At 35.1% G+C, this 23,793-nt stretch overlaps 1 protein-coding gene across 6 annotated transcripts in view; it reads right to left on the bottom strand.

The window, feature by feature from the left end:
• Window positions 1-9,265: 9,265 nt before the first annotated feature.
• LOC131076830 (auxin-binding protein T85) overlaps window positions 9,266-23,793 on the bottom strand; it is a 160,928-nt gene continuing 146,400 nt past the window's right edge. For 2 of the 6 annotated variants that reach the window (XM_058014161.2, XM_058014166.2), the window contains one exon: window positions 9,266-9,644. In XM_058014161.2, the coding sequence (XP_057870144.2) occupies window positions 9,524-9,644 (121 nt within the window). In that variant the 3' untranslated portion in view covers window positions 9,266-9,523. Of the gene's footprint in view, window positions 9,748-22,505; window positions 23,032-23,793 lie in introns of those variants that run through there. The other 4 variants (XM_058014164.2, XM_058014163.2, XM_058014165.2 and 1 more) reach the window with 4 other exon arrangements.

Raw genomic sequence — 23,793 nt, 5'->3', positions numbered from 1 at the left:
ACTAAGAACCACATCCTACAGTTTCTCTAGTCTTTTATTTTCCCTCATGTTGTCTGGGGAATATGGAAGGAGCGTAACAATTGCATTTTCAGGGAGGTCTACCTTCAGCCAGATTTTATTTTCAGAAAAATCAATCGAGCTATTATTGATAACCTCTCTATTTTGAATCATAGGCCTAATCATCTTAATAGGTTGGTTTGCAATCATTATGATCTTAGGGTTTCTAAGGCATGGGGGGTGCAGTTTGATATCTCTTTGACTCTTAAGACTAATCCTAAGAAAAGGATCATTCAAGATTGGAGGAGGCCCCCGTAGGGTTGGGTCAAAATTACCTTTGATGGGGCGGCTAAGGGTAGCCCTGGGCCAACTGGATGTGGAGGAATGTTGAGAGATCATAATGGCATGCTTATTTCAGCGGTGGCGCTCCCCTTGGGAGCTCAGTCTAACCACCTAGATGAAGCCATTGGGGCTTTTCAAGGCTTGAGTCTTGCCAAGCGACATAATTACAAGAATGTTTGGATTGAGGGTGATTCTAAAAATATATTATAATATCTTAAAGGTATATCTAAGCCCTCTTGGAATGTGGAATTATGGATTAATAAAGCGAGGGATATTTTCTTGTCTTTCGATAAGTGCATTGTATCCCATATCTATAGGGAGTCTAAAATTGTTGCTGACTACCTTGCTAACAAAGGGGTTAGTAGTGAACGCCAAGTCACGTTGACCAATGAGGACGGGGTGGAGGCTGAACTCTGTATGCTAATTCTTCATGACAGAACTCGAAGCAGTAAGGACAATGAATAAGATTGTTTTTATTACTTGTAGTGATTCTAGAAAGATCACCTTTGTTATCATTATGAGTTGTGCTGGTCACATACAATGTAATTATGGGGTTATTATTTTGCATGCTTTGTGGGTGGTTTTCCCTTCTACCTGTTATTTTTCCTATAGGGTTATCGTTATGTTTTATGTTTTATCTCTTAGCATCATGGGGGGAGCTAGGAAGAAGGTCAAGCCTCCAAGTTGTGAGCAGTTGAAGAAGAACCATAAGATATGGAAGCTACAAGTGAAAGGGAATGTTACCTCTTACATTGAGAAGTTGCAGGGGGTTAACAAGGATGTCACTACTTATTTCGATAAGCACTTGAAGGATTTTACCATTGTTTTACATGGGCGAAAAACTATTGTGGATGAGAATTTGATAGTTGAGGTCACTGGCCTTTCCTCTGATGGCATGAAATATTTCAAAGACAGGACTTATACTGACATTGCAGTGCAGAATTTCCCAAAATCGAACAAGGAAAAGGGTAAGCTGGTGAAGAAGACGACTAGTTATTATGACATCAGTGTTGTCAAGGACATCTGGGCCCAACTCCTCAAGGTAATTATGGATTACTTCACTCTTGATGGGCGTTTTACTAGGGTTTATGACCACCATTTTGTTTTGTTAAATCGCTTCCGCCATAATGTTAGGGTTTCTCTTCCATTTTTCTTGATGTCTTTCATTTGAGCTAGCTTCAGAGATCATAGGAAGAACCCTGTTAAATACCCTATTCTTCATGAAGGGTTGTTGGTGTTAATTGATAAGTATGCTCAGGCCCTTCCTGCCCCTTCCTCCTATATCCCTACCTCGTCTGATGATAATACCAACGTTGGAGAGTCTGAGTATGGGGATTCCTCCTCAGAGTCAAAGGATGAGACTTTCTCTCCTCCCAAATAAGCTAAGACTGAGACTTCCCCTAAAGCTAAATCTGGTAAGGGCAAGGGCAAGAAGGGCTTGAAACATGTTATTATTTCCTCCTCCTCTACCTCTGCTGGTAATGATGCCTCTGCTTCTGATGATCATAGAGGGAATTATGAGGATAATAATGCCAAACAGAGAGTCACTTTGGAGCCTAGTAGCCACAACTTTGGAATTCCCCCCTCGTTTTGTAATTTGAAGGCTAATAGAATAAGGGGTGCTTCTCAGAAGGACCTTCATCCTAAGAGCGTGAAGTTGAGTGATAAGAGGGAGGACTATGAGAATATCTTGGGCTTGGCTAGAGATCATGCTATTGATTCTTTCAACCTTTTCAAGTGGCTCTTCCATGAGCTCAAAGAGGTCAAACTTAACCAAAGGGCTTTGGGGAGCAAGTTGGAAGCTATGCATATTCCTACCTGTCAAGATAAACACCATGGTGATGGTCAGTAGACTGAAGAAGAGAAGAAATATGTGGTGGATTGTGTTAATAGAGTTGTTGCTGGCATTGATCACAAAAAAAGGGTTTGAAGATCGTTTCTCCATTGTTGAGGAGAATTACAAGAAAATCCAAGTTACTCTCAGGACCATTATGGCCAAGAGTCATGAAATTGTCAAGCAGACAACAGAGTCCATGAACATAATGGCCAATAGTCTTGATGGTCAGGACAAGGTGTTGATCAGCGTGGATGAGGACAAAGATAATACACAGCTGGAGTCTGATCCTTACAAGCAAACTAGAGGGAACCTGAAGAAGAAAGTTGCTGCTCAAACTTTGGACTACAAAGATCTTAGGTTTGTTGCTGACAATATGAGTCTTTTGGAGGCTAAGGTCGCTGAGACCCTTAAGAGCCTCATATAATTCCCGTTCTTTGTTTTTCTATTTTGCTGGTTTGTGGCTCTCTGTTGGTTTTTTGTTGGCTCTTTGACTGCTTTATGTATTGCTTTATCCTCTATAGCCTATTTTGTTTTGGTATTTGTTTGGTTGTGTCGATTCTAAACCTTTTAGAATCTTCATTGTAAAGGGTTTCAGGGTCCCTTCAAAACCTATTTTTGCCTTAATCCAAAACTAGAATCTCCAATATCATGATATAGCATAACCTCAACACAACTACTCCAAGTTTTAACCATCTTTATATTTAAACTTCAATATACAAAACTTGATTAATCTAATAACAACATACCTAAGAATTATAAAAATGTAAGTACGCCTTAGAATGTAAACACTCGGAAATAACATATTAAATCATGAATACACAATATAGACTAGGTTATTAGGGTCGCAATAGGGATGGAATTACTAATGGTTCGGTTTAGAATAAAAAATTTAGATTGGGAATTGATAATTGAAATTAATTAGAATTCCATGAATTTTATCTAACCATAAATCTAATAAGGAGTTGTAACATTATCATGCATATAGGAAAATACTAGAAGTGACTAAGATAATGAATTCCTTAGTAAATGAGTATTTGGATATTGTGAAGTTCTTAATGGATGAATTTATGATGTGTAATTGACTATTCATGTACTTTTATTGTTATTTTCAGCTCATTCTTGCAAATTTGTGCCCGTTTAAATGAAATAAAGGAAAACTGAAAAACAAGTAAAAACATTCATGAAAATAATTAGTTTATTACATCTAATAACTGTGTTTTATTAGCTATGTATAGCATGAAACAAGACCTTCAAAAAGAAATTTAAAAAAAATTGTGTTTTAGTAGCAATTTCTATTAACACTCGAAAGTTAGTTATAAGAGAGAACATGGAAAAAATTTAATAATAGATTAGGAAAAAGTGTTTTGGAACTCAATGTGATTTTTCTATATGTTTCTAATCTCAAATCAAATGTGTGGGTTTAAAATGTCATTTTGTCAATATTTCCGATTATAGAATGATAGAAGTCACTTGTTAATGTTATGTGTGTTTTTCTTGTATGAAAAAATTATCACAGTTATCCCAATGTTTAGATGTTACTCCAACTTGGGTTCTTACTATAATATATCCTTAGTGAGTTGAACATAATAGGTTATAAGGTGATTTGTGAGTAAGTCTAAGTCGAAAGTATATTCCAAGCTTCTCCACACCTATTTGTATTGTTATAAATATTTGAGCAATTGTTACCAATAAGGTGCCAATATTAGATTGGATTTAGAAGAATTGGGTGTCCTTATCAATGAATACATTTGATATCACTTTATTTACTCCAAATCCAACACATTTGAAGATCTCCCCTCAAGAATAAATTGCATGAGGATTGTACATATTAGAGTTTTATTTTCTCGCCACAAGCTTTCCTATCCTAGGATATAGTTCTCTTTTTGGGTGGGTGATTCAATGTTTATGTGTTACACATTTTATTATTTCTCTTCACTCACTAGATCTGTGATCTAATGAAGTCACATGTTATGGCTTGTGGTGCATACCATTTTCCACTAGTGAGTGGTTTCTCCATGTATTGCTATGGTGTGGTATAGAAATTTGTGATGGGTGCAACAGGAGTGTGTAATTATCTTGTTTTTTGCATTATGCTTTGTTTAGCTACTTGCATTCATGTATGAATTTGATATTCAAAATAATGTGTGGGGAAATGTTGTGGGATCTTGTAAGATTGATTGTTTGGCAAGAGTATTAAAGTATGTAATCTTTAATTAACTTCAATGTGGTTAAGTCGTTTGCTCTATGGTTTAATATATATATATATATATATATATATATAGATGTATACATATGTATATATATATAGATGTATACATATGTATATATATATATAGATGTATACATATGTATATATATATATAGATGTATACATATGTATATATATATATAGATGTATACATATGTATATATATATATAGATGTATACATATGTATATATATATATAGATGTATACATATGTATATATATATATAGATGTATACATATGTATATATATATATAGATGTATACATATGTATATATATATATAGATGTATACATATGTATATATATATATAGATGTATACATATGTATATATATATATAGATGTATACATATGTATATATATATATAGATGTATACATATGTATATATATATATAGATGTATACATATGTATATATATATATAGATGTATACATATGTATATATATATATAGATGTATACATATGTATATATATATATATATATATATATATATATATATATATATATATATATATATATATATATATATATATATGTATGTATACATATGTATAGATGTACATATATGTATATATACATATGTATACATATATACATATGTATATATATATTAAGTGAATGATATTAAACAAGATATCACTAGCATTGCTAGTGAATCCTACCATTGAGTTATCATATGAATACTTCTTTTTATTGAGTAATAGTTGGGGGAAAAGGAATTTCCTCTAATGTTGAGTTCAATGCCTTCCCCAATTCAAAACAAAAGCTTGGATGGATCAGCTTGTAGATTCTAGTTGCAAACATGCATATAATTTATTAGTTTTATATTAAGGCCACTAGTGTATGTGACAATCAACTGATAACCTAATATAATCATTGTATATTACATCGCAGGGTTGTAGCACATGACCTATTGTTATTGGTTATATTGAGTTGTACATAATGGATTGGATTCGATACTCATCATATTGATTCTTTATTGATATTACTTGCATGGTTTGCATATAAATTTTATACATTTTTAAAAGAAAGAAAAAAATTCTACCCACTTTTGATGGGGGTTGCAAATAAAATCTACATCAATCCCTTGACGTCTTTATGGAACCTTTCCTATGCATGAAGTTTCTCCAAAGCTTATATGCCTTATAAATGATTTAGAATCATTTTGTATTATAGATTTCTATTTCTTTCTCATGCAAATTCCATAATAGCATTGTACTAACAATTTACTTCAAATATTAAAAACTTAGATCCATGATTTACTCTATAATAGCACGTGCATTAAATTATAACTTATATATCAACAACAATCCCTTATGGTATTGCTCAGTTTCAATACCATTGCATTTTATTTACAAACAAAATTCAACACTTTCTCATATTAAAAAAATAAAAAATAAATGCTTAAATTAATCCCTTCTAATAATATTCATCTCTAAACATTTCTCAAAATCAACTTCCATATTGTTGTAAATCTTACCGATAACAACTAATGGCTTCAACGGCTTCTTCTCCCGCCTCTGTGACAACGTCTCATGCTCCCCTCTCGGCGCCCTCTAGCAGTGGCCCTACTCTGCTTGTTGGCTCCCCTGCCTCGTGTGCACGAGATGTCGCTTCTCTGCATGCATTAAGGGCTTTATATGGCATTGGAGCTTCTCGGCCCTCGGCCTTTGTCGTCCCTACAGAGGATTTGGGAGGTAAGTCGATGGGCGTTGATGTTTCCTCCCACCCTTCTACTGGTATTTCACAGGGTGTGAGGCCTTCTGGTTTGTTGCCGAATGCGGATGTGTCTGGTGGATAGGGTGAGGCCCAGAGGTCATGGCTTGGGAGACACATGTATGGGGGTTTTATTGTTGTTGCTAACACCATCTCCGTTAATCTGAAAGATGATACGACAGAAGAAATTGCTTATAATGCTTCTATTCTTGCTTCACATGGAGTGATCCTGCCGATTTAGGGGTTTTTGGCCCTCCCTCCCTCAGCTGCACACATGGATCTCTGACCAATGGGAGCCTCTAATTTCTGGTAAATTTCATATCTTCCCCATGGCTAAGGGGTTTTTTGTTGCTAAGTTTGATAATGCTCAAGATAGAAACAAAATCTTATGTGATCATTTTTTTAGCTAGGAGGACAAATTTGTGTTAATGATTAAGCCTTGGCACTCTGATTTCAACCCTTCTACTGAAATGTTTAACAAGATTCCGATTTGGGTTAGGCTCCCTAATCTCCCCCTTCATTTATGGAATGATTCCTTTTTAGAGGAAGTGGGTAATGCCCTTGGAGATTTTTTGATGATGGATGATGAATCCTTTGATATTTTCCATTGCACCTTTGCCCGCATATTGGTTGATTTGGATGTTTCAAAAGGGTTGCCTGCTGAGATTTTACTTAAATCTTCTAAGGGTTCTTGGGTCCAATCTTTGGACTTTCAAGGGGTTCCCTTCTGATGCAAAAGATGTTTTAAAACTGGTCATGCAGTGGCGCAATGTGGTTTTGAGAAGAAGACAATGACGACTACATGGTGGAAATGTGCTTCCAATCACTATTATATGGTTAATAAAAAATTTGAACCAAGGATTTTTTCTGAGGTGGTTGCTAAGGAATCGCAGGATCTTGGGGCACCTTATCCAGATGTCACAATGGGTGGGGTTGCTGAAACTGTGCATGAGTCTCCTGTTGAAACCCATAATGTGAGAGCGAATGGACCTCAGGATGCCATTTCTGGTGATAGTGCTCTAACTACTAAATCTGGTGGCCTTTTGGATAAGGCCAAGCCATCAGGGAGGTACACAGATGATATTTCTGAGACTGTGGTTGTTGGCTTTCATTCACAGGATAATGGTGCGTTGGTTTGGCATGATAAGGCAACAAAGTGGAGGAGGGCTGGATTTCTATCAAGGGCAAGAAGGCTAAGTTTTCCAAGCCTTCTTTTGATATGACTCTCCGCTCCCACAAGAGTAACTCGAAATGTAAATCTTGATGGTTCTTGTTCGGGGGTTGGCTTTAGGCTGGCTGCATGTTGCTCTTTTTGTAGCATTGTTTTGGGGTGGTTGGCTGCATGTCGCTCTTTTTGTTGTCTTTTTCTCTATGGTTGTCCACACTTTAATGCCTTTTGTTTGGGCAACTTTCTAGTTGTGGGTTCCAGATCCTTTCAAAATCTACTTGTAAAGGGGTTCGGGTCCCTACAAAACGTGCTTTTGCTTTAATAAAAAACAACTAATGGATTCTACAATACAAAGTGCAAGCATTAATACCTCTTCAAAATGGAACCTTTTTGTGTGTTTTAATCTTAAATAACATTTTCCATGAGTGGATGAGAAAGAAACAATCGAGAAAACTTTCAAACAATAAATAACATAAATTTTAACTAAAGAATTTTATCAACAATGTAATTTTTATAGGCAAGGTTCAACTATAAGTCTCATATAATTATAATAGAAAAACTTAAAAGTAAACTATTACAATAAATATATATGAAACAATAGTATACGAATTTTTAATCATAAAATTTATGTCACACGATAAGAACTATCAAGACTATAGCCATATAGCAATTGTTTGCCCCCCAAATAGAGAAATTGTCATATCTTCCTCTCAAATCTTGGGGGAAACAACCATGAAAGGAAATCTCAGATCCAACACTTTGGCTTTGGATGGTTAGGATTCAGGTCTTAACAAAAAGTGTGGATGGCTCAATCAATGTTTCTATTCACTTGGTGATCTATTTTTTGTGCTCAATCTCTCTTGTTGATGGTAGCTAGTTCCCATTTGTTACACAATGATATTGGTGACATTGTGCTTCAAGAGATGGTTCATTTTGACTATTTTCTAGAGCACCTTCATGCCATTAAGCATCATCAATTTTGTCTCGAATGAGCAGTAGAGGAAGTTGCTCTACATTTGAAGGTGACATTGCAATGGACACCATTCCTATAATCTCATTTTTTTGTGATGGACATGTGGCTAAGATGATGTAAAGAAGAAATATTTGGGTTCTAATGTCTTGTGTGAAAAACGTAAGTTCATGCATATGGCCAATTGTGAGGCCTACATAATTTGCCTTGGTCATTTCTTATGTTTTCAAACTTTACTTATGTTAGTATATTATAGTGTTGACTATTTGGTTGGGTGGCATTTAAATTTGTGAATTTGACCATTTTTGTTATCAGTTTATATCGATTGGTGAATATAGTAATACTGATTATGTAATATTTTGGTTTGATCTCTCATTGGACCTTATGGTTTCTACAAGGGCTTTAGCTTGGTGTTAATGGGTTTCTCTTCATTTTCATGGTTCTTGGATCTTAAACCAAATTTTTGTATTAGAAGAAAAATTCATTGCTCCATAAATAAACTATTGTTGCATAATTTAATATTTATTAATTCTTAAAAAGTCAAATAAATTTAATTATATATAAAAACATAATTAAGTCCATGATAATGACTTAAAATTACATAATAAAACTTCCCTAAACATATTTACCAACATAACATGGAAGGGGATCACTAGACGACTTGATGATACATAAAGATCAAGTAGTGAAGTAGAATGTGAAGCTAGTACCCTATCTGTGAGAAATAAAAGTTGATGAGCATTGTTTGCTATAATTTCTTATCATTATCAAATGCAATCCATAAACCGCAACTAATTGCATATGCCTTATCATGATGTAAGGTTCCATTCAGGACAACTTTGACCATCATGATGAATATAAAAAAATCTAAACAACTCATACAATATAAAGCCATGTATACTAAATGATCACTATGTAATTAAGTTTGAAAAATATATTCTGATTTACAATTGTCTTAAAATTAACTAATGAAGGTGTGACCCATATTTGCAAAATAATGAGATAATATATACATCTAATTAATTTCCAAATGTTTATCATTTCCCACCAATTTCAATCAATAAATCTAAATAGAATTTAAATTCAAAGTCATATCTTCTTAAAAGATTCATATGAAAAATAGCAAGCACATAATAGAAGTTTTTTCTTTTCACTATGATCATATGTAGAAAAGAGGAAAATGACTCTAGAAATTGGGATGCATGTCCTCAATAGTGAATAGCGAGATACACATTACCCCCTCATCATAATTCATCAAATGTGTAGGTATCATTTAAATCAGTTTTCAGGCATTCAGCATCCCAAAAGTATGGAAACTTCAACCTTGCTGAAGTATGTGGGGTAAACCAATCATCATAAATAAACCTGCATATGACTAACACAAATAAGGCCTAATGTCCAACCATAGCTATACATTATTATAAACAAGCTGCGGTAAACCAATCATCATAAATAAACCTGCATATGACTAACACAAATAAGGCCTAATGTCCAACCATAGCTATACATTATTATAAACAAGCTGCTCAAAAATCAAAGACAAAACAACACAAGCATGAATAGTTTAGATTTAACATGTTTCAATCAATTAGATTTTCAGGTGAAAATTTAATTCAATACAATTAGATATTAGTTTCATAATAGTAAAAATATTTTTGGAAAAAATAAAAATTAGGATTTAAATGGGATAAAATTGAGAAACAAAACGAATTTAAAAAAATGTTAAAAAAATGATAATTTTTTTTTTAATAAATTTAAAGGTATTTTAATAGCTTAGAGATATTGAGAGAAAATATTATCGAGAGTTTAGTCTATGAATTGTCAAATATAGATTTGTGGTGTTCATGTTCTCATGGTTGATTACATTGCATTGCACAATGCATGCTTCATACTGCATAAATAATAACTAGATGCTAACAGTTCAAAATTTCAATTACAATCTAGATGTTATGGGTGAAACCCATCTATCAAAAACTTGTGTTTGGTAATGGATAAAGGAACAAATCAATCAAAATAATCGTGTTGATAAGATCATATTAACCAAGATCCATATAAAAATGTGCACCAAGCATTTCGTTTAAGTAGAAAATAGGTAGTAAGGGCACCAACTTAAATCTAATTATTGAATTTTTTGTCATTTTTTTATATGAGAAATTGAGAACTTAATGGACAGAATTTAGAGTATTAAGTGTGGAACAATAGAGATAAATTTAATTGGAACATTAAGGACTATCATCTAATTATTAAAGGATTGTGATTGGTTATCTATTGTAGTGCATAAATTCAAATTAGCAAGCATGAGATGTATAACTATGAGAACAACACTAATGATTGCCATAATATATGTTTTTTTATTATTCATCATATAATAAGAGTGATTGAGAGGCATTCTGGACTCAAAGTATACACAATGCTCTAATATATTAATATTCTAGTGTTTATATATATATATATATAAAAGTTTACAAAAGCCTGGTTCGGATGGGCATACCGGTAAGAAAGGACTAGGCAAAGAAAACCTCCGATTGTAGCCCTTGACCAAAAACCCATATGAAAAAACCAGTTGAATAACCCAATACATGATAACAAACCCACCCCTATCCAAAACAAACCAAAACATCCGGGAAACCCCCCCTCCCCCACATTGACCAGCCCACAAAATTACAAACAAGAGGTTAACATCATGCCTCAAAAAAACCATGAACATGGACTTTCCTCCAGAGGTGCAGAAGAAGAAGGATCACATCATCAGCCGAGGAGAAACAGAACCAACCACCAATTGTCCAAGATAGAGCAAGTCCATAGAACACATCAAGAGCAGGAGCAAAATAAGGAGGAGGAACATGATCGCAAAAGCATTGAAGCCACAAAATTGTACCATCAAAACAATCACCAAATAATCCACACCTAGCTACATAAACCAACTCTCCAATCCATCTATTAGCAAGAAACTTATTAAAAGACATGAAACCACTGTAAGGGAGCAAGCCATAATCAAAACTGTAAAAATACAGAGCATAGTCCATATCAAGAGAAGAGTAGGATGTTGAGACCAAGAAGGAATCAGCCAGAGCTCAAACCATATGAGTAGCCATAGAAGAATCCAGTAAACAATAGGAATAGTTAATATATTTTAATCTTATAATCCCAAACCATTTAAGGGATAAAACAAACACCTACCCCACTTAGTAGTTTTTTTTGATAAATTGTATGTAGCCTCTATTTGTTGAATGTAGCAATGACAACATGCATACAAGCCAGTTTTCTTGTGTCATTGTGACAACCTAGTAGTTCTATCCATGGATATTTTGTTATTATCTAGGCTTAGATTATGATGTGTGTTTGAGATATTAAGTTATATGTGTTTTCTTATTGACATGATCATAGTAATTAATAAGATGATGATTGCTATTTGGATTAGCTTGAGATATTAAGCTATGCGTGTTTTCTTATTGATGTGATCATAGTAATTAATAAGACGATAACTACTATCTGGATTAGCTTCATGATTGCATATATCAAGTTTGTGCATATGGATTACAGTATAAGTACTTGTAACAATATTGAGTGGATTATTTTGATCGAAGACTTTATTTCAATATAAGATACTACTATATATGTTTTCAATTAATCCTAATAATGGTATTGATTATGGTGCTTCTACAACACTCAATGCTTCACATGTTTCATTTGTATGATCTTTTATACATATCTATAAGTAAAATATGATGATTATTTTGAGATAGATTTTCTTCTTGTATTAATAGGATAATTTGATGTATGGATATTATTTTTGGGGTATAGGAAATCTTGATACCAGTTGATGCAACCTTGACTATAATTTACAATATCATATTGTGTTAGGCATTTTGGCTCTATTATACTAAGAGACACGTTTTGATTATATCCATGATGCTTACATGGCACTATGTTATCTTACATTACTTAATCTCGAAGTTAGGTTAGTTATTGGTTAGCCTGTGAATTCTATCTATGTATTCATGAGTTTGAGTTGAAGCAAATTATCTTAGACTTCCTTGTTTCAGAGACCCATGTTGACTTTTTGCAAGTCAAGTGTATTTTAAAATTAATGCCTCTTGATAATGGCTTTTGGGGGAGCAGAGTGGGTGATTTAAGCCAACCAAACCATATTCAACTTTATGACTTTCATCTTCAGTGCATTGTCAATCATGAAGCCATATTCAGGTTTTTCTTGTGATGGTATGTTGTTTCACTTTACTACATCCTGTTGTGACCTTTTTCACACATTGCCCCATTGCAAATGGGGACCCCCTGTTTTTTTTGTTTTTTTAAGGTTTTGCTTTGGCATCGCAACTACTAATCACCAGTGGTTCTATAAATGAGTTAGAGTTTTTGAGAGGTCATCCCAAGCCAAATAAAGAGTTTATGCTCAAATTTGTGTTTAAATGTTGTCAAAGTGTTTACAAAGTCTAAGGACGAGGATCACAATTGCTTTGAGTCATTTTTGACAACTTTCTATTTTTAGGAATTTTGCTCTTTTGCTTTTTTCTAAATTTAGAAAGTTTTGTTTTTGGCACTTTGGGCCCAATCCGGGAAGTAGCTTTTTTTGGCTTGCTTTTTTTCTTTTTTTTCTTTTTTTCTTTTTTCTGCTTTTTTGAAAATAGAATTAGGGTTTTGTTCCTCAGGTCATGTCATCACTGCCCATGTTATCAAAATTAAGGATTTTTGCCTCTTAAGTGTAAAAAGCAGGGTAAAAACCCTAATTAGGGTTTTGTTCCAGAAAATCATTCCCCAGGCCATTTGATCAATGCCCATGTCCTCAGAATTGAAAAATTATGTCTCCAAGTGCAAAAAGCAATTTAAAACCCTAATGAGGGTTTTGTTTCAGATAATCCAACATTGATATGGCAGACCCAAGTTGGACGTGATAGGTTTGAACATTGATATGGAAGATCAAGAATTCGCACAAGGAAAGAACATGGCTGATGGTGATCAAAGTTTGCCATGTCTTGACTTCCTCCAAGTCCACCATGCCATGGAGAGGATGGAAACTCATTCATGAACTCCGTCTTGAACATGTCCAACACGTTGCCAAGTCCTCCTTGGCATTAAGTCTTCCAAGTTCGCTCAAGCAAAGGAGAAGTTGGCAAACAATTGGCAAACTCCTACCTTCAGTTAAGAAACTCATGGCGAGAGTCAAACAAACTCCTACATATGGTTAAGGTTAAGCCAAACAAACATGGCTTGTCATCTTCAAGTTCACTTAGACAAGAAGAGTGTGGCAAGAGGGAGGTGAAGTCCGCCTAGCAAAGGAATTAAGCAATGTCAAGACACCATCAAACTCTGCCCTCTTCTTGACATGTCAAGACACCTTCAAACTCCGCCCTAGACATGGCACATGAAGTGTGAAGTTCGCTCAACATATGGAAGGCATGACTAAGACAAAGTTCGCCCTGCCCAAAGAAAACAATGTCCGACCAACCTCAAAGTCTGCCTAGGCATAAAAGGGGTCCAATATGAAGTAAAATCTACTAGCAGATAGGAAAGATGGCAAAGGTGATGCCAAGTCCGCCTTGGCCTAGCACACTTCAAGTCTGCATATGGCATGAAAACATCAAAGTCCGCCTAGGAGGTATAAAAGGCATGACATAAGGAAGGTAAAATTCACCTAAGTCCAAGCACCATCCAAAGTCTGCCTTGGCACAACTCTCTTCAATTCCACCTTGTCCAAACAACTCTCAAGTCCACCAAGGTTGCAAAGAAGAAAAGCAATACACATGGAAAGAAGTTAAGATGGACGTCCAAACATGTGCCTATCCAAAGTCCAAAGAAAACATGAAAAATTGCCTAAAGAAAATTAAGATTTTCCAAGGTAAATTGTCCAATCACCTTGAAAGTTTGATCAAACACAAGTTGGTAAGACGTATTACACAAAGTTTGCCAAGATGGATAGACACATACATTCCAAATTTGCTTAGGCATAAATGGAATATGTGAAGATGCTTGAGCAAGACAAAAAAAATCGGCTATGGCTCAAGGATAAGTCATGAAGATGATCAACTTGTCGTGCCAAAAAAATAAAAAAATGGCAAGAGGAAATTTTTTTTTGACAAAATAAGAACATGAAATCAAGGGTCAATCAAACGAATGGGTTGAAAAATAAAGTTTGACACATGAAAAATGTGTAAGTGTAGAATTTTCCAGAACAACAAAAAAAATCAGATTTTGACTAAGTGTTAGAGAAGAAACGGGAAGAAAGAAGAAGAATAAAGACGAAAAGTAAGGAGAAGATGAATAAAATCCTTGTCCAAGGGCGGAATTTGTTCTACTCAGCACAAGCCAGATCCAGAATTGAAGGCAAATCCACGGGCAAAGTGTGTCTGAGCATAGAAATGGTCAAAAAAATCATGGCTAGGTGTTGGAGGATCCACATGAAGGTGTCACAAAATAAAATTGACTAGCCAAAATTTGGCTTAGTATGGGAAATACTTCACAAAAAAAGTTCCAATTTCCTTCATTGTGGCAAATGCACAGGGGAATTCTTCTCCAAAATTCAAGACACTTGAAAGAGTTTCCAACCATCAAGAAAAGTCTTCAGGCTTGGTGAAAATTACAGACTTCTTGAAGGATTTCATCTCTTGAAGAATCAAAGACAAGCTCCCAATCAAGATCAGATGGTGGCCAGAAGATTGTTTCAAACAAATTTCCATTCATAGGCAATTTTTCGGCACCAATTGGAGAATTCAAGAAGGACATTCAACAATCAAGATCGACATGTCCAGGTTCAATAAACCTGACTTATCCAAAAGCTTCTAGAAGGAACACTTCACAATGCAACAACCTTCTATTTTACTATTAGTTTATATTTAGCAAGAAGGACAAGTGTCCTCAAATGTAACCTTCTCATTGGTCGAGAGGTAGCTAGTTGTACCAAACCCTGATTAGGGTTTTATTTTGTAATCTCGATCGTTGATTTGAAATCAATCCTGGCCATTGAATTGTAATTGGGGAGCCTATAAATTGAGCTCACCCCTCATTTGTAAATCATGGGAGCATGTTGTTTAACATATTGAGATAAGTAAATTGTTGTTTACAACTGCTAAAGTAATAAGTAATGCATTGTTCAAATTGATGGTGATTGCCTCTCTTATTTTGGAGTTGGCATGGTTCTTATCCCTCATCATAGTTTAGATTTTATTTCATGTATGTTAGAAGAATGCAAGATTTGATAAGTATTGATTTATGGTGAATTTCTACTCATACTTTTGTTGAACAAATGATTTTTGTTCATTGTGTAAAGTTAGTCTGAGCTTTTTTTGCGAAGGTTTAACTTCTACTTTGAGTAATATTGTTCAACTGCTGGTATTATTCATAAGTATGAAAATCATAAGCACATCCCTTGAAGATCGCACTCACTTTGTGTAGTTGTCCTAAGCATGGCAAAGCAAAGTGTTGTTATTGAAGTCACCTAGTCAATATCGTCTCTTGAATTCTTAGAAATAGATTAGAATTTCTAAACCCTTATCTCCTTTTCAGGTTTTTTTTTCTGAAATCCATGATCCAAAACCCAAACGATAAGTCTCCATTGTGAATTGAACAGGCCAAGCGTAATTCCCCCTTGTATTTCAGCATACATAACCAAGGAAGTTGTCCCACATAAACTCGCCCATTCGCACATATAAACCTTGGAGTCGTCGTGTGGTCTTTCTTGCAATCTTGGCACACGTAGTGATTTTGTTCAAGAGAGGGTAGAGTATCCTTGGATATTTTATTCTATTGTTCGGTGAATGATAAAACGCATACCAACACATCCTATATGATGTTTTCCAAGAATCCTTGTGTAATTGGTACGTTGTTTCATTTTACTACATCCTATATGATTTTTTTTGAGAATCCTTGTGTAAAATTTTGTACTGACAAATGGATTAATGTTTTACGGGCTGCACCAAGAAATTAATAGGGAGAAAAGAAATAAGCAAAAAATGCATGTTATATGTGTGTGTGTGTGTGTGTGTGTGTGTGTGTCAGGGAGAGATGACAAATATTTGATATAATCAATTACCTACAAAAATAATCAGGGATACGAAAACAACATCAAATCAAATTTTTTTTAATGAAAATTCTCAAATATAATTCATAGGTTTACTATAGTTTCCTTTAACCTAGGATATAGAAAATCAACAATGTCACTTGACAGATGGTACATACACTCCTAAGAAAAGTTTCGAGACTCACCAGGACTTGGCGAGTCCTAGGGGCTCGGACTTGGACTCGTCGAGTCCTAGCAAGTCCTTGGACTCGTTGACCTGACTCGGACCCGGCGAGTCCCGATGCCAAGACTCAGTCGGTGCATCCAACATTAAATAAATAAATAAACTTTTAAAAACATGTTTTGACTTGTTGTTTTTTTTCACTTATATTTTCTTCTAAAGGCTAAAAGTCATCTCACTTCATTCTATTGAAAAAATAGGAGAAGAGTGAGTTGTGAGGAAAAAGAAGAGTTCATAGTAGGGCAACCAACAAGGAGGAGGAGCAAAATTTCTTCAACAAATCACATTGGGGCAATGTAATACTTGCATTTTGTGCATCAAGAGCTTGTTAGAGAGGATTGGAAAGAGGTTGCATTTAATTTCAACTTTGTTCTAAGAGGTAAGATTGATTTTTTGGGGGTTTTTGGGTATTTTATAAGCAGAATTTACATTGTTTTTATTTTAAACATTTGTTTTCATTTTCTTTCAAGAAAAATAGAAAACCCTACTATGTAGATTGTTTTTTTTTTTAAATTTAAAGAAACAAAAAAAATGTGCATTGTAGGGTTTGTTGGTTTCTTTAAGTTATGAAAAAAAAACAATCTACATGGTAGGGTTTGCTGATTTCCTTGAAAGAAAATGAATACAAATTCTATTACATTGTTTTTTTTTTCAAAACAATTCTATTTCATTGTTTTTTTGTATTAGTTTATAATTTAACAATACACAAATGTTCATTTTTTTTGTAATTGTCTTATTCTAGGAACCTTCAACTTTTGAAAACCATATTTTTCACATTGTCTAGTTCTACTTCTACCCCTAAAACTTACCCGGGTAGAAGAGATTCAACTTGAAAACATACTGAATCTTTTCCCAGGCAAAAAAGGGAGAGGCAAAGTGTAAATATTGCAAAACAATCTTTCATGGAGGCATAAACAGATTGAAATACCACATTGCCGGCATACGTGGCCATGATGTTGATCCTTGCGAGAAAACAATTCCTAAGGCTATTTGTGAGTGCCAAGTGCAATTAGAGACATTTGAGGCTCAAAAAGAAATGGAAAAAGAGGCAAAGGGAGGAGTTGGCTAACATTGGTCTAGGTTGTGTTGGAGATGCTTCTTTCATGCCTCCATATCATCATAGTGCGAGTGCTACTGCTTCTGTTAGTGCTAGTGCCAGTGGGAGTGCAAGCATTGGTCCTAGAATTCGTAAATTTAGGATGGATTCATATTTTGAGCCACACACTACTCCCGGTGCCCAACCTTTGCTTGAGAGCATGCGTTGAAACAAGGAGGTGCATAATAAGGCTAAATGTGCAATTGGGAGATTTTGGTATTGGTGCAATATTCCATTCTTTGTAGCCAGGTAATTCCTTTTAGTTTTATTTGATTGTTTTAACTTTTTAATATTTACAATTTGTTTTGTCTAATGAATTTTTATTGGGCATAGAGTTAGACATACTTATTTAATTTATTTGTGACAGATCTCCTTATTGGCAGAGTCTGGTTGATGACATCACTATTTGTGGGGCGGGGTTCAAAGCCCCTTCTTATTTCGAGTTAAGTGGCCAAATTTTGACAGATACGGTGGCTAATGTAAAAGCCACATTAGAGGAGCAATGAGAGATATGGAAGAAGGGTTGCACTATCATGACCAATGGTTGGATTGATAGGAGAAACTGAACACTTCTAAATTTTCTTGTTTCTTCTACAGGTGATTGAATAACTTGATTTTTATTTAATGATTCGTATTTTATTTTTGATTTAAGATTTATTGAATGATCATTGATTTTTCTTTGTTTTCAAATTTCAGGTGGCATCATGTTCCTAAAGTCCATTGATGTTGCCACACATACCAAAAAAATCATTTACCTATGTGAGGTTATAGAGGAGATCATATATGAAGTGGGTGAGGAGAATGTAGTACAAGTGGTGACCGATAATGCAACATATTATGTTGCTGCAAACTTTTGATGGAGAGGCACCCATCTATATTTTGGTCTCCATGTGCCACCCATTGCATTGACCTCGTGTTGAAGGACATTGGTAAAATTGCATGGATCAGGACATGTAGAGAAGGCAAAAAATATTTGCGAATTTGTATACAATCATGCATGGGTCCTTAACCTAATGAGGCAATACACAGGGCATAAGGAGTTGGCTCGTCTTGGAATCACAAGATTTGCCACCAACTTCATCACATTGCAATCCTTGATTTAGAGTAAGGCAACTTTGAGACGTATGTTTGTTGGTGAGGAATGGACTTCCTCATCCTATGCTAGGATGGCTGCAGAGGTTGATTTGGTAGATTGCATTTTTTATGAGCCAGTCTTTTGGACCCCTTGTGCTGAGATTGTGAAGGTAAAAATTTTAAGCATTCTACATTATGTTTTAACTTTTAATATTTATTCGTATTTTTCTTTTATTTGCTTATTTTCATTCACAATTTCACACTTAACTGATATTAGATAATGTTTCACAATATTTGTAGTTCATTGAGCCCTTGGTAGTTCTCCTGCGAGTTGTTGATGGGGAGAAGCCCGCAATGGGCAACATATACGAGGGCATGGATAGGCCCAAGGAGGGCATCAGATCTGTCTATGGAGGGGATGAGCGTAAGTATCGTCCCATTTGGGATATCACTGATAGGAGATGGTAGGTCTAGCTTCACAAGCCCCTCCATGCAACTTCTTATACCTCAATCTGGCAATACCATTTCCGCCCTGATTCCAAGGCGGATGAGGAGTTTCTTAGTGGGCTCTACTCAGTGATAGAGCGAATGTCGCCTGGTCATAGCAACACTATAATCCACAAGCTAGAGGCCTTTTCTAATGCAGAAGAGGGGGTCTTCTCTCGTCGGCTTTGCAAAAACAATCGAACAAAAATGTAGCCAGGTAAAAATATATATTTTACAAAATTAGGGGCATAATTTCAATTTATTATTAATTATTAAATGAAGCTGTTTTTTTTTTCTTTTTCTCATCTCAAATAGATGGTGGCAGATGTTTGGTCCTAAAACACCAAATCTTCATCGGATAGCCATTCGTAATTTGAGTCAACCATGTAGTGCTTTCGGTTGTAAGCACAATTGGAGTATGTTTGAGCACATACACTCCAAGAGGCGCAATAGACTGTCTATGGAGAGGTTGAATGATCTAGTCTTTGATTATTACAACCTTCGTCTTCAACAGAGACAGGTTATGGACAGTGACACCACCCCGATCATGCTAGAGGAAGTCGATCCAGAATCTGAGTGGATTAGTGAGGCTACAGAGCCTGTCTTTAGTGACGAGGACTTAGAGTGGATCGAACAGGCAGATATAGAGGTTGAGGCTATAGCCATGGCAAAGGAGAAGGTTAGAGCACAAGCAAAGCTAGAGCTAGAGCCAGAGATAGAAGCAGACACAGCCGATGTTGGTGAGGGTGGAATGGAGTCATGGGTAGAGATTATGGTTGCTAAATCATCTAGGACCTACCTTAGACGCCTTCATAGGAAGAATGTAGGCTCCTCTGAGCCATAGACTTGTAGTTGTTTTGATATTTGTGTGGAACATTTGATGTCATGGATTTCATATTCCATGAGTTTTGTAATATTTTTACATTTGACACTATGACTATTTATATTTTATATATCTATGTTTGCTATTTCCTTTAGTAGTTCAGCTACAATTTGTGTTTAACTTTATACTAATGTGATCGATGTATACATGTGTATATGATCAAATTAGTTTCTATTTGATGATGTTATTGTGTATTTAAGGTTTATTTAATAAAGGGTGCATGAAACAAGTTTTAAATCCTTAAAAATCTCTAAATTTCTTGGGTTTTTCACATTGCCTAGTCCTAGCCGATTTTTTTTGTTGAGACCAGAGTCTTGAGTTGAGTCACCTTTGCCAAGTCCAAGCCAAGTCCAAGTCTTGGATCTATGCTCCTAACTTACGTAAATTTGAAAATTGTATATGCATCATAATGACATAAACGTAAAAACAGATTTCAATTTCTTTGATTCAACTATAGCATTTATAATGTGTATTCTATAAAACTTAAATGACAAAATATGCCAATTTTGCTCTGAAATGCACTGAGATACATTTCTCAATAATGGAATATAGATAACTGCTTTCTATCCTTGATAAATAATTGAATCAGTGTAAATGAAAGATCAACAATGGCTGATATCACATCTAGCATAGAAGTACAAAAGAAATCACACGCATGTAAGTTGGATATAAATAATAAAACTAATTGTATCTTTATCATTCTGATGTTATAATTTTTATAGTATCTATTACAGCTAACTAGCTGATATTAAATTTTCAGAAAAAATTGAGGATATAGGGGAAGGAGCTCTGTGACCAGCTTGGAATACCAAGAGTCTTCCTCCAATGCTTGTTGCTTTTCTTCTTTCTTTTTGGCCTTTGTTCCTGATCTCTCCTCTTGCTTTCTTTGGTTATCTTCCCTGTATTGTTTGGGATGTTGGGTGCCTTGTTTATTTGCTTTTATGTCGTTTTTTGTGTTTATTTCCTTATTCAAATTTTTGAGTTGGTTACCATATTTTCCTCCACTAGCAGTTGAGTGCCTTTCATACACGAGTTAATGCAAGGGGGGGTTGTCAAGGTGGCTAGGAAGTCGGTGGAAGCCTCATGTGATGGAGAATTAATGGACATGAACGGCGGCTCCCTGCACAAACCTTCATTTTACGATGTTGTTCCTGGAGAGTCGGTGGTGATTCTAGAGGAGGCCGACTTCAAAGAGGTTGTGGATGACGTCAGAGATGCTGCTGGTGGTCTACATGAGGGAGGAGAGGAAGGTAAATTTCCTCCTCTGGCCATGAAAACCTTTTGCGTTGAGCCTGATCGTTATATGGTTGATGCAGTTAGTTAAGAGGAATCTAGATTTCGAATTATTGCAGCTTTTTCGTTGCCTCTTGATAGGGGTAAACTCCCTGCTTGAAATTTTTTTGATCAGTGGATTCGAAGTGTGTGAAGGAAGAAACTAGATATTCATATATTTTTCTACAGAATGCTACAAAAGGGTTTGTTTGTTGTTTCCTTCAATAACCACGCTATACAAAAAAGAGCTTTAATAAAGAGAATCTAGAATGTAGGTAATTTTGTATTTAGAATTGTTCAATGGTCTCCTAAGGTCTTAAGTGGAGAAATCCTTGAATACATAGTTCCTAGATGGATTATCTTGAAAAATTTGCCACCTCAGAGATGGGCTTTTGTCTCTCATATTCTTTCCCCACTTGGAAAAGTCCTCCAAATTGAGGAATCTGGAGTCAATCTTCTGCATATGGATGCTAGAATTCTGATAGCATTATCTCATGGAGTAGAAATTCTGGAGCAAATTGGAATTAATTTGGGAGGCAAAACTATCTTCGGTAAAATTGAGGGGTTGGGAGGGCTAAATGCCTGTTTTTCTGTAGAACAGAAGGCCACCACAAGAGAGAATGCCCTAAAATGAAAAGGAAAATGTAAGATGCTACCCCTTTTTGTACTACAACTTTTTGCACTTTTTCACTTTTGAGTAATTTTGTCAAACAGTTAGCTTGCATTGGATTTAGGAGAGTTTTTCCAATGCTAAGTCAATGATATTGTTTTGAGAGTTTTGGATAAAGATTTTTGCAAGATGTCTCACAGTCAAATGAAGAAATAACATCATATATTAAACACATAAATGGATATTTTCTTCATTAGATCCTTATGTGCAAAATGCAGATGGAAAGCTTGAAATTCTGATCTGATTTTAGCACCAGCAAACTGAGATATTTATTACAGCAATATGACTTGATACACTCAGAAAATGTTTGTTTAACAATCCCAAATTACACTTCCAGCTTATCCAAAAGAGTCATAAAAAGCCAAAGATAGCTTGATCAGCAGAAGCAAGCATTCAAGATATAAACCATCAACAAATTAAACAGTGAAGGAAATGAGAGCCTGAATAAAGCTTGACTCTCAGATAAATACAAGCAGATAAGTCCTTTCAAAAGTCCCACGAAACACTCAGCTCAATAAAAAATTATGTCAAAGTCTTGAATGCACAAAGAGAAACACAAATCACTGCCTTAAACAATAATCAGATCTACAATATCTGTCACGCCACCCAAAGGACAATGTTTACTAACCAAAGATATCCACACCAAGCAAGGAGTATCACAACCAAAATCTAAACCTACACACAACTCCAATATAGTTGTCTTTAATGCCCTAGACGTCTATCAAGGGCCAGTATTTGAACACCCCACTTGCTATACCCAATTCACCCAGCACCAAGGGGAAATTTAGATGCCAAGATAAGCTGGTCTGACATTAACGATCAAACAAGCTCCTTTATTCCACGATTTTCTGCCATATCATGCTCGCATGCCTAATAGGAATTATTGACATATTCCCCTATGAAGTCATCCTTCAAGAGCCAACAACAGTTTGACCCAAAATTGCATGGACACGGATACGGTATCCGTAAGTATTGGATATGGATACGGCCCTTTTTTAAGACCCCCAATATGCATACGGCTGGATATGTCATTCATAAAAAACACATATACATATATTTAACACAATTTTCTAAGTTATTCGAGGAGATTTTCATTACTTCAAAAGCAATATAAACACAAAGTTGCTACATAAATAATGATAAGTTGATATAACATTTTTACAATATGCAAAAATAGTAGAGTTGCATTGGAAGATAACCTAAAAAATGGGTCACTGAAATAGAAAAACATTTCATTTGTCTTTCTCATTTGGTGTAGGTTTTGTTAATACCAATTTTTTTTTTTTTAAATGCATGAATGAAGTTTTTTAAAATTAAATTTAGGAAGATTTACGTCAAATTTAAAAAAAAACTAAATCGCATAGTATCTAGCAAGGTTGGAAATCAAGGATTTTTGGGCATGTGTGGGTACAATTTTCGACGTGTATCTGAGCGACTGTATTGGATACGTATCCGTTTCGGAAACGGGAATGGATACGGGGATACATGTGCCCAGGGAGGAACAAAGGAGTTTCCGCTACTAAACTTTGACCATTTTGCAGAATAGAAATCTTTCCAATCATGATGTCAATTCGTACCATTCTCAGCAACCAATAAACCCAATCAAAACCTGAATACCAAATAACCTTATGTCCAGCCAGAGTAAATAATAATATCATAAAGAAACTACAAACTCTCTGAAAATTATCTCCAAAGACGATATCACAAATCACCGAACCTAAAACTTTCAATCCAACTGCAAAACCTACATGATTTCACCACAAACCTACATGATTTCACCA

The sequence above is a fragment of the Cryptomeria japonica genome, chromosome 9 (assembly GCF_030272615.1).
Source record: "Cryptomeria japonica chromosome 9, Sugi_1.0, whole genome shotgun sequence".
Taxonomy (NCBI): Eukaryota; Viridiplantae; Streptophyta; class Pinopsida; order Cupressales; family Cupressaceae; genus Cryptomeria; species Cryptomeria japonica.
Note: the sequence above shows the minus strand (reverse complement) of the source record. Positions and strands in the feature narration are given on the sequence as shown.